We start from the raw sequence: 14,497 nt of genomic DNA, 5'->3' as shown, positions 1-14,497 counted from the left end.
TCTGTAACCTGAAGCGTCTGTAACCCAAGGTACCAGTGTAGTAGCATACAGCGGCCAGATGTCTTGGAAGGTTAACTCTATTCTCCTACACAGGCAACCTCAGTCAAGTCTAGCTGACCAATTAGCCTCTCCCAGGCCATGACTTTAAGAACAGGAAAAGCAGCTGGGAAGGGAGGATTTTTTTAAAAAAACACACCACGATTTTATAAATTGTGCGTCTTTGTTTCTCAATTTGTTCCTTTTACATGATTCTGCATGTATTGTGGTGTTTTATGCATTGTGGCTTGCAGTTATCTTCGTTGGTCATCGTTTAGTAATTACCACTGTAATTGTTCTGAGTGAATTTCTGCTTAATTTGCTGGTGTTTCGAGAGTTAATTTTGTTGTGTGCTATTACACAAGAGTTGCTTGGGGGCAACTGACAAAAGTGCTCTGCGTGTGCTCAAAACCGCTGTCTCACATTCTCTTAGGAAGAGGCTGAAATCTTCAACTAGGAAAAACTAAACCCGTGATTGGAGGAGCATGTGAATGTAAATCCTTTGCATGTATTCTTCCTTAGCTATATATCCTGCCAGTAAAGGCCTTGGAATATTTTAACAAGTGCTTGAACATGGCCTTAATCTCAAGAAAAGCGTCAGTATTGCACATGATTTGGCTTCCTAGGTGCAATTTAGCTACTCTGCCCAAAGTGGAGGCAGGCGATCTCTGCAGCGCCCAGGTCCCCAGCCCCACAGGGCTTCAAAGGCCAAGGACCTACACTTCCCCACTCCAGAACAATGGGGACCTGAGTTATACCAGTACCTCCCCTCTTTTGCAACTGAGCTTCAGTTTATCGCCCTTATCTAGTTCGTTACTGATAGCCAATTCAAGGCTTCCTGTGCCTCGCCAGAATTACATGTCAAGGAGAGATGGAGCGAGGTGACCTGGAGTTTTGAAGGGGGCCGTCATCAGTACCTGCCGACACTCCAGAACCCCAGGTGATCTCACTTGGTGGTTTCATGTGACTGAAAGGCGGCACAAGGAATAAACCACAAGGCACAAATGCCAGGAGGAAGGGTAACAGGAGGCTTCTAGTAACACTTCCTGGAAGCAGCCATCCAGGAAGATAGAGCTACTGGAACTCAGTGGCCCTGAACCACAGAAGGATAACATGGCCAATGATGCCCATAGCCACTGAGAGACTTAGCAGTACCAGCTGTGAGGGCCTTGTAGCATTTCCCTCACTGCGAGAAATGAAGTTACTGGGAACCGGGCAGAGGGCCTTCTCGGTAGTGGCACCCTCCCTGTGGAATGCCCTCCTGTCAGATGTCAAGGAAATAAATGACTGCAGTCGTAAACTGGAGGTCGAACGGAATCCGTTCCAGAAGTCCGTTCGACTTCCAAAACATTCGAAAACCAAATCACGGCTTCTGATTGGCTAATCGGGTTCCAAAAAGAACGTTCGCAAACCGGAACAATCACTTCCGGGTTTGCGGCGTTCGGGAGCCAAAATGTCCAAGTACCAGGGCGTTCGACAACCAAGGTACAACTGTATTTGGCTTTTAGAAAACATCTGAAGGCAGCCCTGTTCCGCAAAGTCGTATTGTGTTTTTAATATTCTGTTGGGAGCAGCCCCGTCAGATGGGCAGCATACAATTATTATTATTATTATTATTATTATTATTATTATTATTATTATCCACCCTCCTTCTCCCAATGTAGGCCATCTATGTCAAAACCAGGTTCGAAATCAGGCCGAAACAAATTTAGGTTTTGTAATGAATTCATAACCATAAACGGCAGCCTGGTATGTGGGGTCTTTACACTGCAGAACTGGAAATGACAGTGACCTTTTTTGGAACACCATGTTGGCGTCTGCAAAGGCCTGCAAGTTTCAACTCTGAAACTTCTAGATGGCCACCCCGGGGTTGCAAGATTCTGATCTCCGCTGCCAGTTCGACTGTGTAAAGGCTTTGTCTGCGAGCACAGAATTACAGTGTGCTCACTGCCGGAAGCAGGGGGAGAGAAGCATTCAACAGCTTTGGCGTTTGACTCCCACATGCCACAAAGCTTCTGTCACAGCTGCAGGGTGCTCAGTTGACTCAGATAAAGGGGGGGGGTGCTTCAAAGGCTCTTTTGGAGATAGAACGATGGGAGCTCTTGGTCTGACCCCAGGAAGCCTGTCCTTGTACATTTCCATTTCTCAGGCTCAAGAGGCTGAGCCGTGGAATTGCAAACTGGCTCCAGCGCAGCATTCTGCACATGCACAGAGGAATTTTCCTATTTGAAGATTCGAATTTTGCACTTTGGGATTCAAAAGATTCCAGGGCTGGATGGAGCCTCAATTCAGTTACCCAATAAATTTTCTTTACTCACCGTAGGTGACTAGTTTCCCCATTGGCTTCAGGAGATTAAAGCCTTTTGTGGTATCTGAACCCCCCAGAGGGTCTAAGACGACATCTACACCTAACAAGACAAAGAGAGAAAGTTGCCGTTACAAAAGATTTATAAGGACCTTCCAGTATTCAGGGACAAATGTCCAGTTCCACGTCTGAAATATCTGTTTCTGGACAGTTGTAAACACATTTCCCTTAGGGGAACATTCCAAAAAATGTAGAAGGGAAAGCCCTGATCTTTTTTAATATTAAAAAGACTATAATGTGATGTTCGGGACGCGGGTGGCACTGTGGGTAAAAGCCTCAGTGCCTAGGGCTTGTCAATCGAAAGGTCGGCGGTTCGAATCCCCGCGGCGGGGTGCGCTCCCGCTGCTCGGTCCCAGCGCCTGCCAACCTAGCAGTTCGAAAGCACCCCCGGGTGCAAGTAGATAAATAGGGACCGCTTACTAGCGGGAAGGTAAGCAGTGTTTCCGTGTGCTGCGCTGGCTCGCCAGATGCAGCTTGACACGCTGGCCACGTGACCCGGAAGTGTCTCCGGACAGCGCTGGCCCCCGGCCTCTTGAGTCAGATGGGCGCACAACCCTAGAGTCTGTCAGGGGTACCTTTACCTTTATAATGTGATGTGTTCCCTTGGCCAAATTTAAACAGCACTCTATCCTAATGAAAGGAAAGAGTGCTTTTCTCTCCAGGCCTCTTGTTTTTATCAGCAGAATTAATTGCTTAATTTAAATTACAGTGGTACCCCGCAAGACGAATGCCTCGCAAGACGGAAAACCCGCAAGACGAAAGGGTTTTCCGTTTGCGAGTTGCTTCGCAAGACGAATTTCCCTATGGGCTTGCTTCGCAAGAAGAAAGCCCATAGGGAAATCTCCGGGGACCTCTTTTAAATGCTGGCGGTGGGGAGCAAAGCCTCCCCTCCCCTCCGGCCTTCAGAAGAGGTCCAGGAAGGCCGGCGGGGGCCGAAAGGCTTTGCTCCCCACCGCCAGCATTTTAAAAGCAGTCTGAGATAGCAGGGAAGCGCTTCCCGCTGTCCCGGACGGCTTTTGAAGGCAGGCGGGGGGGGGAGCAAAGACTTTCGCCCCCCGCCCGCCTTCAGAAGAGGTCCAGGACCTCTTCTGAAAGCTGGCGGGGGGCGAAAGTCTTTGTCCCCCCTGCCTGCCTTCCCAGAGGCTTTTAAATCGCCCAGGACAGCGGAGAAGTCCTCCGCTGTCCCGGGGCGATTTTAAAATGCCGCCCGCCAGCATTTTAAGATCGCCCCGGACAGCGGAGAAGTCCTCCGCTGTCCCGGGGTTTTTTAAAATGCTGGGGGTGGGAAGAAAAGCCCTTGTCCCCCCCCAGCCTTCAGAAGAGGTCGGGGGACAGACTGTCCCCGGACCTGGTCTGAAGGCGGTTTCCATAGGAATGCATTGATTGATTTTCAATGCATTCCTATGGGAAACCGTGCTTCGCAAGACGAAAAACTCGCAAGAAGAAAAAACTTGTGGAACAAATTAATTTCGTCTTGCGAGGCACCACTGTACTACCATTAATTATCCAAGATCCCCTTAACAGCTTTACAAATCAGGATAATTATAAAAAAAAACTTTGTGGAGTTTTGCAACAGGTTATCACAATTCGGCTGAAAACCACGTCGCAAGCAAAAACCCAGAGATGGAGATAATGATAATGATTGTTATTTTATTGTTGTTGTTATTTATTGAATATGTCGGTTGCTTTATCTTGCCTAGGGTAACCCCAAAGCAACGTTCAACCAATCCAATAGGCAGGCAGGCAGACAGACAGACAATAAACCCCACATAGGTACGTTAAAACCAGGAGGAAGAGAATTTTTTTATAAACATCCCATACACGTCTAAAAGGCCACAGATAGTTAAGGGCCGAAGGTCTAGTTATATGGAGGAAAGTGTTTGCCTGCTGCACCCTGGTTCCAGAGCTCTCTGCCTCTGCTCTGTTACTGACCTTTGGGGGAGATTTTCCGTACTTCTGCCACATAATCAGCTGTCCGGTAGTCAATTGGGTGGGTGACTCCATTCTCCTTGAGGATTTCATGTTTGGAGGCAGAAGCTGTACCAAAAACGGTGACGTTCTCCACAGTTTTGCAGAGCTGGACGGCTGCAGTCCCCACGCCACCTGGAAGGAGGAAACAGAGGCAAGTGAAGCCGCGCATTGTGGCGCCACTGGCAGCCAAGGGGCCTCGTTCAACTCCATCCCAACGAGGGAAATATTCTCTCCACTCGCTGCCAAATTCAGTAGACAATAGCTGCTCCGTTGGCCCATATAGAAGACGACGCGGATTGGCTTATGAAGAGCCAAGGAAAAGTTGGCTTCACAGGAATATATCAGCGTTCATCGCTTCCCGAGCCTAAACTAACCTAAGTTAAGATCCATCAGAGATGTTCTCTCTGGTAATATCAAATCAAAAGAACCTCAAGGGAATATGCATGCCAGGAACCGGTCCTCACAGGGCCACCATCCCTGAAATTAGGATCGAAGGAAGCATATTTTAGCCAATAGAGTAAGTTGCAGGTTGCAGTTGTGCTGCTCACAACCATTTCTCCAGTTTGCAAGCATTCTCACAGGGCCCCAAAGATTGGCGGCCTCTGATCTATGCTATCGAATTAAGCTAGTTTGAGAATCACGGCAATTAAGCACTTTGGCAAAGACTAGGAGGTCCCGTTCTACTGCGCAATGGCTGCGCTCACACGTCAACAAGATACATGAGCAGAATGCTGGTGCGCATAGCCTGTTTTCACTCCTCCTATGGTGCTACCAGGTCAATAAATCAGATCACTGTGATGTCTGAACCTGGAATTGTGGTTTCTTTCTCCGTACCAAGCTAGGATTTCACAAGTCTACAGCAGCTAAGCCTGGGTCGTGATCCTGGCTTGTTAGGGAGAAACAAACCATGACCCCAGCTTTGACCAAGCGGCCTTGTGACATAAGGGGAAAGGGTGGGTGGTAAGAAAAGAACCTTGAGCACTAAGAGCCCTGGAGAGAAGGAAGGATACAAATGTAATAAATACATTCGTAGTGCAGGAAGAGAATAGGAAGTCAAGGACTGCTCTGTGAGTTCCTCTTTCATTGATCTATAGCTTCCTACTGCAGAGGGGGAAATCCTTGGTTACCTGCTGCCATGTGGACCAGGACGCTCTGGTTGGGTCTCAGGTTGCCGAAGTCAAAGAGGACCATATAGGCGGTGATGTAGTTGACCAAAAAAGCAGCTGCTTCCTCGAAACTCATCCCTTCCGGCATGGGGAATGTCTGGTTGGCTGGGACGGTCACAATTTCCTGCCAGAGCCCCGACCTGGCCATCACCATCACCTTCTCACCTACCTGGTACAGGAGAGAGGAGAGGACAATCAGGGATGCTGGACTCCAGCCCAAATGGAAGACCATCACAGGCTACTCATGGGATGGAGAATCTTCATCTCTCTGGGTGTTGATGGGCCGCACATTAACCCTGACTACTGGCCATGCTGGGACGTGGGTGGCGCTGTGGGTTAAACCACAGAGCCTAGGGCTTGCCGATCAGAAGGTCGGCGGTTCGAATCCCCACGGCGGGGTGAGTTCCCGTTCTTCAGTCCCTGCTCCTGCCAACCTAGCAGTTCGAAAGCACGAAGTGCAAGTAGATAAATAGGTACCACTCCGGCGGGAAGGTAAACGCCGTTTCCGTGCGCTGCTTTGGTTCGCCAGAAGCGGCTTAGTCATGCTGGCCACATGACCCGGAAGCTGTACGCCGGCTCCCTCGGCCAATAAAACGAGATGAGCGCCGCAACCCCAGAGTCGGTCATGACTGGACCTATCGGTCAGGGGTCCCTTTACCTTTACCTTTTATTGGCTATGCTGGCTGTGGTGGATAACCTTTTACAGTCCAGAGGGCCTCCCTGGCAATCTCCCAGAGGTGTGTGCTGGTGGTGGGCGGGGCCAGGGGAAAACTGGGCGGAGCAATGGGTGTGACTTCTCTTTGCATGGTAAAAGTCAGAGGTTTCCAGCACACGCCCCAGACCTCTCTCTCTGCTTCACCCAGGCAAGCAAGAGGTATCATCACAACACAAGGACACAAAGCCTGGCCAGCCAGGCAAACACATTTGCAGAGAGTGGTGTAGCTAAGAAAGTCTCAAAGGCCAGACAGAGAGACCTGGAGGGGCACACGCTGACCCTGGGCCCCACCGCTGACCTAAGGTTACCAAACGTCCCCGTTTCCCGGGGACAGTCCCTGGATTTACAAATCAGTCCCCGTACAAAATCCATTGAAGTTGAAAAGTGTCCCCGGATTCATTGAAAAAAACATGGTAACCTTTAAGGTAAAGGTAAAGGGGACCCCTAACCATTAGGTCCAGTCATGACTGACTCTGGGGTTGCGGCGCTCATTTCGGTCTATAAGCCGAGGGAGCCGGCGTTTGTCCACAAACAGCTTCCAGGTAATGTGGCCGGCATGACTAAGCCGCTTCTGGCGAACCAGAGCAGCGCACAGAAATGCCGTTTACCTTCCCACCGGAGTGGTACCTATTTATCTACTTGCACTTTGACGTGCTTTCGAACTGCTAGGTTGGCAGGAGCAGGGACTGAGCAACGGGAGCTCACCCCTTCGCGGGGTTTCGAACCGCCGACCTTCTGATCGGCAAGCCCTAGGCTCTGTGGTTTAACCCACAGCGCCACCCGCGTCCCTATGGTAACCTTACACTGACCTGAAAAAAGGTCTGAAAGCAAAGAAGGGAGCACAGTGCTCCTCCCTTTCTCTCTGAAGACCCCTCCACCCATCTGGGCAGTCACAGATGAAAAATGCACAATCCAGGAAGAGCTTTTTTCCAGCCCATTCTTATTGGCTGCCCTTAGCAGGCTTGCAAAGAATTGGCCACAAACTCAAGCCTGGAGGGAGGAAGTCTGGCTTGCATGGCAGTTGGTGGGCGGAAAGGACCCCACACCTCCTTGTTTTCTGCCTCGAGGCGTTGACTTTTGGGGAAGTAGCCATTGCCCTTTTTAACTCTGCACCACCCAAGGGGATTGGGAGTTGCAACTTGCATCTAGCCTTTATTGGCATAAGTTAAAACAGTAAAAGCATACAAAGCCATCCAAATACATTGATAATCCAAACACATGCAATATACAAAAGACTAGATAACCACCACTGAATAAACCAGGCAACTTTACATTTAGCTTTAAAGATCTCAGCTAAGTACCCCAAAACAATCTTGGTAGTTTCAGGAGTATTATCCCTCAACAAATATTGGATTACAGACTCTCTGCAAATCATTATTTTGATATTTAAGAGAGTCACTAGGAGATCCCTGTGATGGGTATCGAGAAGAGGGCGATCCAAAATTATGTGATATATTGTACAGTCTAACCTTGGTTCCCGAACACCTCTGTTATCGTACGTTTTGGCTCCCGGACGCCGAAAACACACACACACTTTTGTCACAGCCAAAGGGGCTCAGCTGGGAGCTGCTCAATACAGTGGTACTTCGGGTTACATACGCTTCAGGTTACAGACTCCACTAACCCAGAAATATTACCTCGGGTTAAGAACTTTGCTTCAGGATGAGAACAGAAATTGTGCAGTGGCGGCGCAGCAGCAACAGGAGGCCCCATTAGCGAAAGTGCTGCTTCAGGTTAAGAACAGTTTCAGGTTAAGAACAGACCCCCAGAACGGATTAAGTACTTAACCCGAGGTACCACTGTACACAAGGATTGTCCCTACCTGCAACATTACATTTCCTCACATGCTTCAGAAATACATGAAGCTTCATCGTTCTGAAGGGAAGGGAAAATTCTTCGTAATGCATAACCGTTCTTTGGAATGCAACACCACAGAGCTCTGGGTGATATTTTCTGGATTAGAGGGCTAGATTGAAAAGTGGAAAATAAGTCCAGAGAGCCAAGCGCGTCGTCTCCACCCACTAGAAACTGCAGACCAACACCCGAGGTTGAGCACGGTCGCCCATTATGTTAATTTCAGGTATTCTTGTGTTCTCAATCTGAAACTGAAGATTCCTAGAAACACTTCAAAGCCCAGGTCCAGAAACAGCACATCAACTTCCCTTGTGGGTAGGAGGCCAGGAGAGGGAAGAAACCGATTCTTTCCCTTCTTCAGCAATGTGCAGCTGGAAAAGAGGACAGGGTTGAGCTCTCAGGAACCCTCTCAGTTTTCACAGTGTGATGGGGAGGTCACCACGCAAAGCCCATTTTAACCCTTGGTTCTGTACCACATATACTAGGGCTCCCAAAGACCCTACAAAGACCCCCTGGGGGTCCAAGGACCAGTTGCCTCTCCAGGGAAAGCCTCAGATTCCCAGGCTTGTTTGGTTTTAAGTAACTTTCTAGCATTTTTGCAGAAATCAAGATAGGAGGCAAACTCCCACTGCAAGAAACTAGCCTGCTCCCACCTTTAGTCGAGGAACGAAGTCACAGAAATGATTTCAGCATCTGGGAAAGCAGATCTTGGACAAAGAGAAAGCTACCGTGAAACATCCATTGTCCAGGCTCAAAAGGCAGGAATTATTGGTTCATTTTTAAAGCTTTTTTTTTCTATGCTGGCCTTCCCTGGTGGAGGCTGCCCCACAGAAAACAGCTCAGATATACAGAATTATAGACTCATGGAGCTGGAAGAGACCCCAAGGGTCATTCTGCCCAACTCCCTGCGATGCAGGAACGAGAAAGAGCAGAGCAGGCTCCGTCGAACCCACAACCGCTCAACCACAGCCATTTTTGGCATCCTTTTAATTGGGGAGCAATGCACCCATTGCTACCTTCTGTTTTCAAGTCCAGACAGGTGATCGTAACATTTCACACTCGGGTCATATTCCAGTCCCACACTTGTGAGTTTGCACACATTTAAAAATTACTCTGCTTAGGGCCAATGCAGAGAAAGTCCATCACTGGCACTTTCGTCGTCGTCTTCTTCCTCCTCCTCCTCCTCCTCTTCTTCTTCTTCTTCCGTGATCACTCGTAGCTGAATAAGATTGTCTTCCATTAATACAGTCTTAACAGTGAGTGAGTCAGTAAGTGACTATGGAGGCCAATTCTGGATCCACACGTCCTGAGTTTGAGCGTCTTCAAAGCCCATGACACCTTTGGCAAAGGCTGTTCTCCCACTGGGGCGCTCGCAGGCCAGTGTTTCCCAGTTGTCGGTGTTTATACTGCTTTTTTTTTTTTTTAGATTTGCCTTGAGAGAGTCTTTAAACCTCTTGTGTTGACCACCAGCATTATGCTTTCCATTTTTAAGTTCGGAATAGAGTAGTTGCTTTGGAAGACGATCATCAGGCATCTGAACAACATGACCAGTCCAACAAAGCTGATGTTTAAGAATCATTGCTTTGACACTGGTGATCTTTGCTTCTTCCAGGACACTGGTATTAGTTGGCCTGTCTTCCCAAGAAGACAAGTAACCCATGGCTACATTCCTTTTGCTGGGGGTCGGGGAGGGAAGAGTGCGCAACACCCATAAAGCATTGTCCAGGGTTGATGTGCTGGTGTTGTCAAGATTTTATTTATATTTTAGAAACATGCAATGGAGGTGGGGTCAGTGAAGTGTATGCAGAAGATTGGAGATTATGGAAACAATGGGTGGGTAGACTTGGGACACAAGTGTCTCAGAGGCTGGGTCTCACTACGTTTCTGCTACCAGCTCCACCAGAAATGATACAGACTTTGGTATATTTATTCCCTCCAGCAAAAAAACCCCCAAATTTTCAGAAGCTTGATCTAGCACGGCAATGTTTGCATTAAATCGACTAACAAGATTGCTTCTTGTACCCAGACTATCTTTTATGGCGACTGGGCTCCCGGAGGCCCCATGGAAACAATGCAACTCTCTGGCGCCATTTCCAGATTTCCCCCGGCCCCGTATCTCTCCTGCTGAAAGAAAACACAACCATTTCCTTTGCAGAGGGGGAAATCCTGTGTTTATTTGGCTCTGCTCTCAGGAAAGGAGCATAACTGTGGCCCAGTATCCTTCACCTTCGGCGTGAACCTCCCTCTGCAGCAGTCATAAATACTTTGCATGCGTGTGGAAAGCCAAACAGATGAAGCCTGTTGGCCCAAAGTAGCAGAAGGAAGAGAGTTGGTTTCCACAGCAACACAGGACAAGACAAACCCAGCGCAGTGAGGCAGTTCAGTCTCGGGACAGCCAGGTTCAAACCACATCACAACCACGGATATATACTGGAAGGCAAGTTCCCCAGACACACACTCAACTCACAATGCCCATTTGGACAGACGAGCCGCTCAAATCTCGAAGGGCCATAGAGAGGGCAAACGATTCTGACCAAGTAAGAAATCCAATCCTTATGTGACCACAAATGCATGATGTTACTGGCCCAGAGATGGACAGAAGATAAAAGTTCCTACCAGAGAAGAATAGCAGATAGAAGTTGATGGACTATGCCAAAATGGCAAAAATGTACGGAAGAGTCAGAAATCAGGAAGACCAACATTTTAATAAGGAATTGGGGAAATTTATGACTTATCTTAAACAGCATTGTAAACAGTTAAAAGTAGTTGAGGTTTTAAAAAGACTTCCAAACATTTTCATTGTACGTTATCTGTTAAATACACTTTTACCGCACAGTTACTTATTTCTTCTATAATTTATCGTATTTCAATTACCTTTATATACTACAAGGCTCAGTCTAAGTCTGCCAGGAGATTACACCTTATACCATGGTTCTTCAACTATTCTTTAAATATTCTCCATTCCTTGTGGACTTTTTGTTTTGTTTGGCCTCTAACTCTTCCTGTCACCTCTGCTAGCTGCAAGTATTCTACCATTAATGTTTCCCAGTTTGCTATATTAGGTGTTTTAGTATTTTTCCAATTAATTTCTTGCCACTAAAATTCCCGTGATTCTATATTACTATTGGGTACAAGAGATCTATTCCTCACAGGCTTTTAGTAATGAAACTCTTTGTATCTGCCTTCTGCCTTCCCAGGTGTTCCCACAGTTGCTGAAGACAAGATACATGCAAATGCTAAAAATGCAAATGCGCGTTATCTAATCCCGGTGTGCAATTTAGTTGCCTCCTGCTGAAATGCGGCGGCTGGTTCAGAATACAGAGAACGTCACCTTTCACTGTCGGAGCAGTGCTAATAGCCAGCCCCCTTCCCTTAGCACATTCACATACTGCTAACAAAATTGGCATGGTTCATTCAGATTCCTAATTCCAGGACCTTAGAGCAAAAATACAAGGCCCCGTGCGCAGGTGGGTGGAGAAGCTGGCTGTTGCCTTATGCAACTGCCGGCAAGCTTTTCCCAAACACTGGATGAGTTCCTGAGTGATATTACACAAGGACAAATGTTTTTATCTACTCTGGAAGATGACTGGTTGTAACAAGCCTTGCAGCTGAATAGCACGTGTTCCTTGAAAGTTACCAACCCAATCTTTGGCTGCCGAGGCTGAATATACCGGTTTTGCCCTGTTCCCAAAGCCGTATAATGTCCATGAGAAGCAGATATTGGGAAACAGGGATGGGGGAGAAAGGGATGCAAGAGCTATGAAAGTATGCAGCCACAACTGAACTAGGCCCCTTACTGTGTACATTGACTGCCCATGTGGTAAACCAGGCTTCCTCAACCCCGGCCCTCCAGATGTTTTGGGACTACAACTCCCATGATCCCTAGCTAGCAGGACCAGTGGTCAGGGATGATAGGAATTGTAGTCTCAAAACATCTGGAGGGCTGAGGTTGAGGAAGCCTGTGGTAAACAAACAAATCCTATGTACGCATTGAACACGCTACTGCTTCCCCTTTTTCTTTTCAATTATATTTTATTAAGTTTCAGCATTTTAAACATAAGCAAAACACAATCCTGTCTCTTCTCTCATTTTTGTCGACTCCCCCCGCCCCCATTTTCCACGGAGCTGTTGTTTCTCCCATCTGTTAAATCACAATCACAACATTATAGTCTAATTACTTCCGTTGCTCATAGCTCAAACCCAGCTCGCGAGCTCACCACACTGCAGTACTTCTCTGAGTAATCCGAAAAAGACACCCGTTCCTCCATAAAACACTGATCATGTTGCCTTCTTAAATTCAAGGCAGAAATACGGATTAGAGGCAGCCACATGCACGTGGCGTCTCCCCCCCCCTCCTTATTTAAAAGAAAAGAAAAGCAGCTTTGGAGGGGGAAAACACAGGAAGCTTCCTAACAACAAGCCAGAAGGGCTGTGCAACAGATCCAGCCAAATCCTGGATAACAACCTGAATTGGGTTACAGGTAGGTAGTCGTGTTGGTCTGCCGTAGTCGAAACAAAATAAAAAAAATCCTTCCATATTTTTTTTTAAAAATATTTATTAAAAGTTTTTAAGATATAACAAGAAAAAGAAAAAATAAACATACAAAATAAAAAACAGTTAAAAACACACATTAATTTTCAATAACATATCTTCCATACACTTATTTCCTCGGACCTCCTCATACCTCCCTTCTTTGTATTCCAGTTCGATTTGTTAGTTCAGCAAATCCTTACCATTAAACTTTTACCCATTTGTAAAAAAAAATCATATCTCTTAAAGCATTACAGCTGGAAACCGCTTAGTTTCTATCCAACATCCTTCTAACATTCATTAACTTTACAATGTTTCTGTAAGTAGTCTTAGACCAACTAAGTTTGTTATTTCGTGTGGCACGAAAGCTCATACCAATAACAAACTTAGTTGGTCTCTAAGGTGCTACTGGAAGGAATTTTTTTATTTTGTTTCACCCTGAATTGGGATGACCCAGGGTTCTGCCGGATCAAGTTACGGCAAATCTGAGTTGCATGAGGGCCTCTTCTCCCTACCACATGTTTAAGTTACAATATTGGGTACAAATATGTACATTGATACAGAGAATTTTGAAGACTGGTTTTTTTAAAAACTGAAGCCAGAACTATTCCTGCTGGGACTTATATACAGTTAGAAAAGGACACTGGAACTTTGTTACAGTATATGATTACCACTGTGATACTTTTATATGCACAAAGATGGAAAGAACCCATTGTTACCAACAATGGAAGAATGGCTGTTAAAACTAATGGACAGGTGAAATGACGTTTGCTCAGAGAAAAGTCGTTAATATTTGCAAAAGACTGGAAACATCTCATGGACTTTTTGTGTGAAAAAGAAATAATATTTGGAACTGAGAGCAACTGATTATATAAAGTGGCTTTGTTGCGTGTTATATTGGAGTAGGCAGAGTGAATATTGTTTATATATAGCAGACAGACAATCGGAAGTTCTTTACTTTCTGAATTTTTCTATCATTCTCTATCATAACCTCTTCTCTACTCTTTTTCTCTCTTTCTTTTTCTACTTTCTCTCTCCCCCCCCTTTTCCTTTATGTTTTTAATGTATTTAGATCAAAGTCTTAATCTGGATAAAAAAGGGGGGAAGATATTTGATATTAAGATTTGCCTTTTTCTCTATAAATCCTAATAAAACTTGTTAAAAAAAAGTAATAACATTGGCAGCCATGGGCGTAGCCAGGATTTTTGTTGGGGGGCCAGAACCTCTGTTTGCTATGTATTTTTACTGATTTGTATTTATTTTTGGGGGGGGAAGCTGCCCTTCCCTCCCCGCACCTGGCTATGCCAGTGTGGAGCCAGTGTGGTGTAGTGGTTAAGAGCGGTAGTCTCGTAATCTGGGGAACCGGGTTTGCGTCTCCGCTCCTCCACATGGAGTTGCTGGGTGACCTTGGGCCAGTCACACTTCTCTGAAGTCTCTCAGCCCCACTCACCTCACAGAGTGTTTGTTGTGGGGGAGGAAGGGAAAGGAGATTGCTAGCCGCTTTGAGACTCCTGAAGGGGAGTGAAAGGCGGGATATCAAATCCATACTCTTCTATGCCTATGTTGGCAGCAGCTTTCCAGAGTTTCTGGCAGGTCTTCCCAACCCCACCTGGCAATGCCCGGATTTGAAGCTCCGTCACAGAGCATACAGTCCTTCCCAACAGGGAAGCAACACACGTGCTGTGTGTATTAATCCTTGCCCTTGCAAACATGCAAACCTGGAAACCGAGGAAAGTGGCTCCTGTGAGGGACGGCCACAGCAGTGAGGACAGGTATAAAAAGATCCACTGCTTCCATGTCAGATATCCAGTGAGAGGTTCCCCTACATCTCCAGATGACTTCTTGCATGCAGCTTTTTT

The 14,497-nt window shown here is 46.7% G+C and overlaps 1 protein-coding gene across 1 annotated transcript in view; it reads right to left on the bottom strand.

The window, feature by feature from the left end:
• Positions 1-14,497, bottom strand: part of VAT1 (vesicle amine transport 1) — a 32,635-nt gene that overhangs the window by 5,467 nt on the left and 12,671 nt on the right. The window contains exons 2-4 of the mRNA XM_082195024.1: positions 5,500-5,707; positions 4,334-4,504; positions 2,355-2,444 (exon numbers count right to left, since the gene is read on the bottom strand). Of these exons, the coding sequence (XP_082051150.1) occupies positions 2,355-2,444; positions 4,334-4,504; positions 5,500-5,707 (469 nt within the window). The remainder of the gene's footprint in view (positions 1-2,354; positions 2,445-4,333; positions 4,505-5,499; positions 5,708-14,497) is intronic.

This window comes from Podarcis vaucheri (assembly GCF_965113315.1).
Source record: "Podarcis vaucheri genome assembly, chromosome: 13".
Classification (NCBI taxonomy): Eukaryota; Metazoa; Chordata; class Lepidosauria; order Squamata; family Lacertidae; genus Podarcis; species Podarcis vaucheri.
This window is presented reverse-complemented; position numbering and strand designations above follow the sequence as displayed.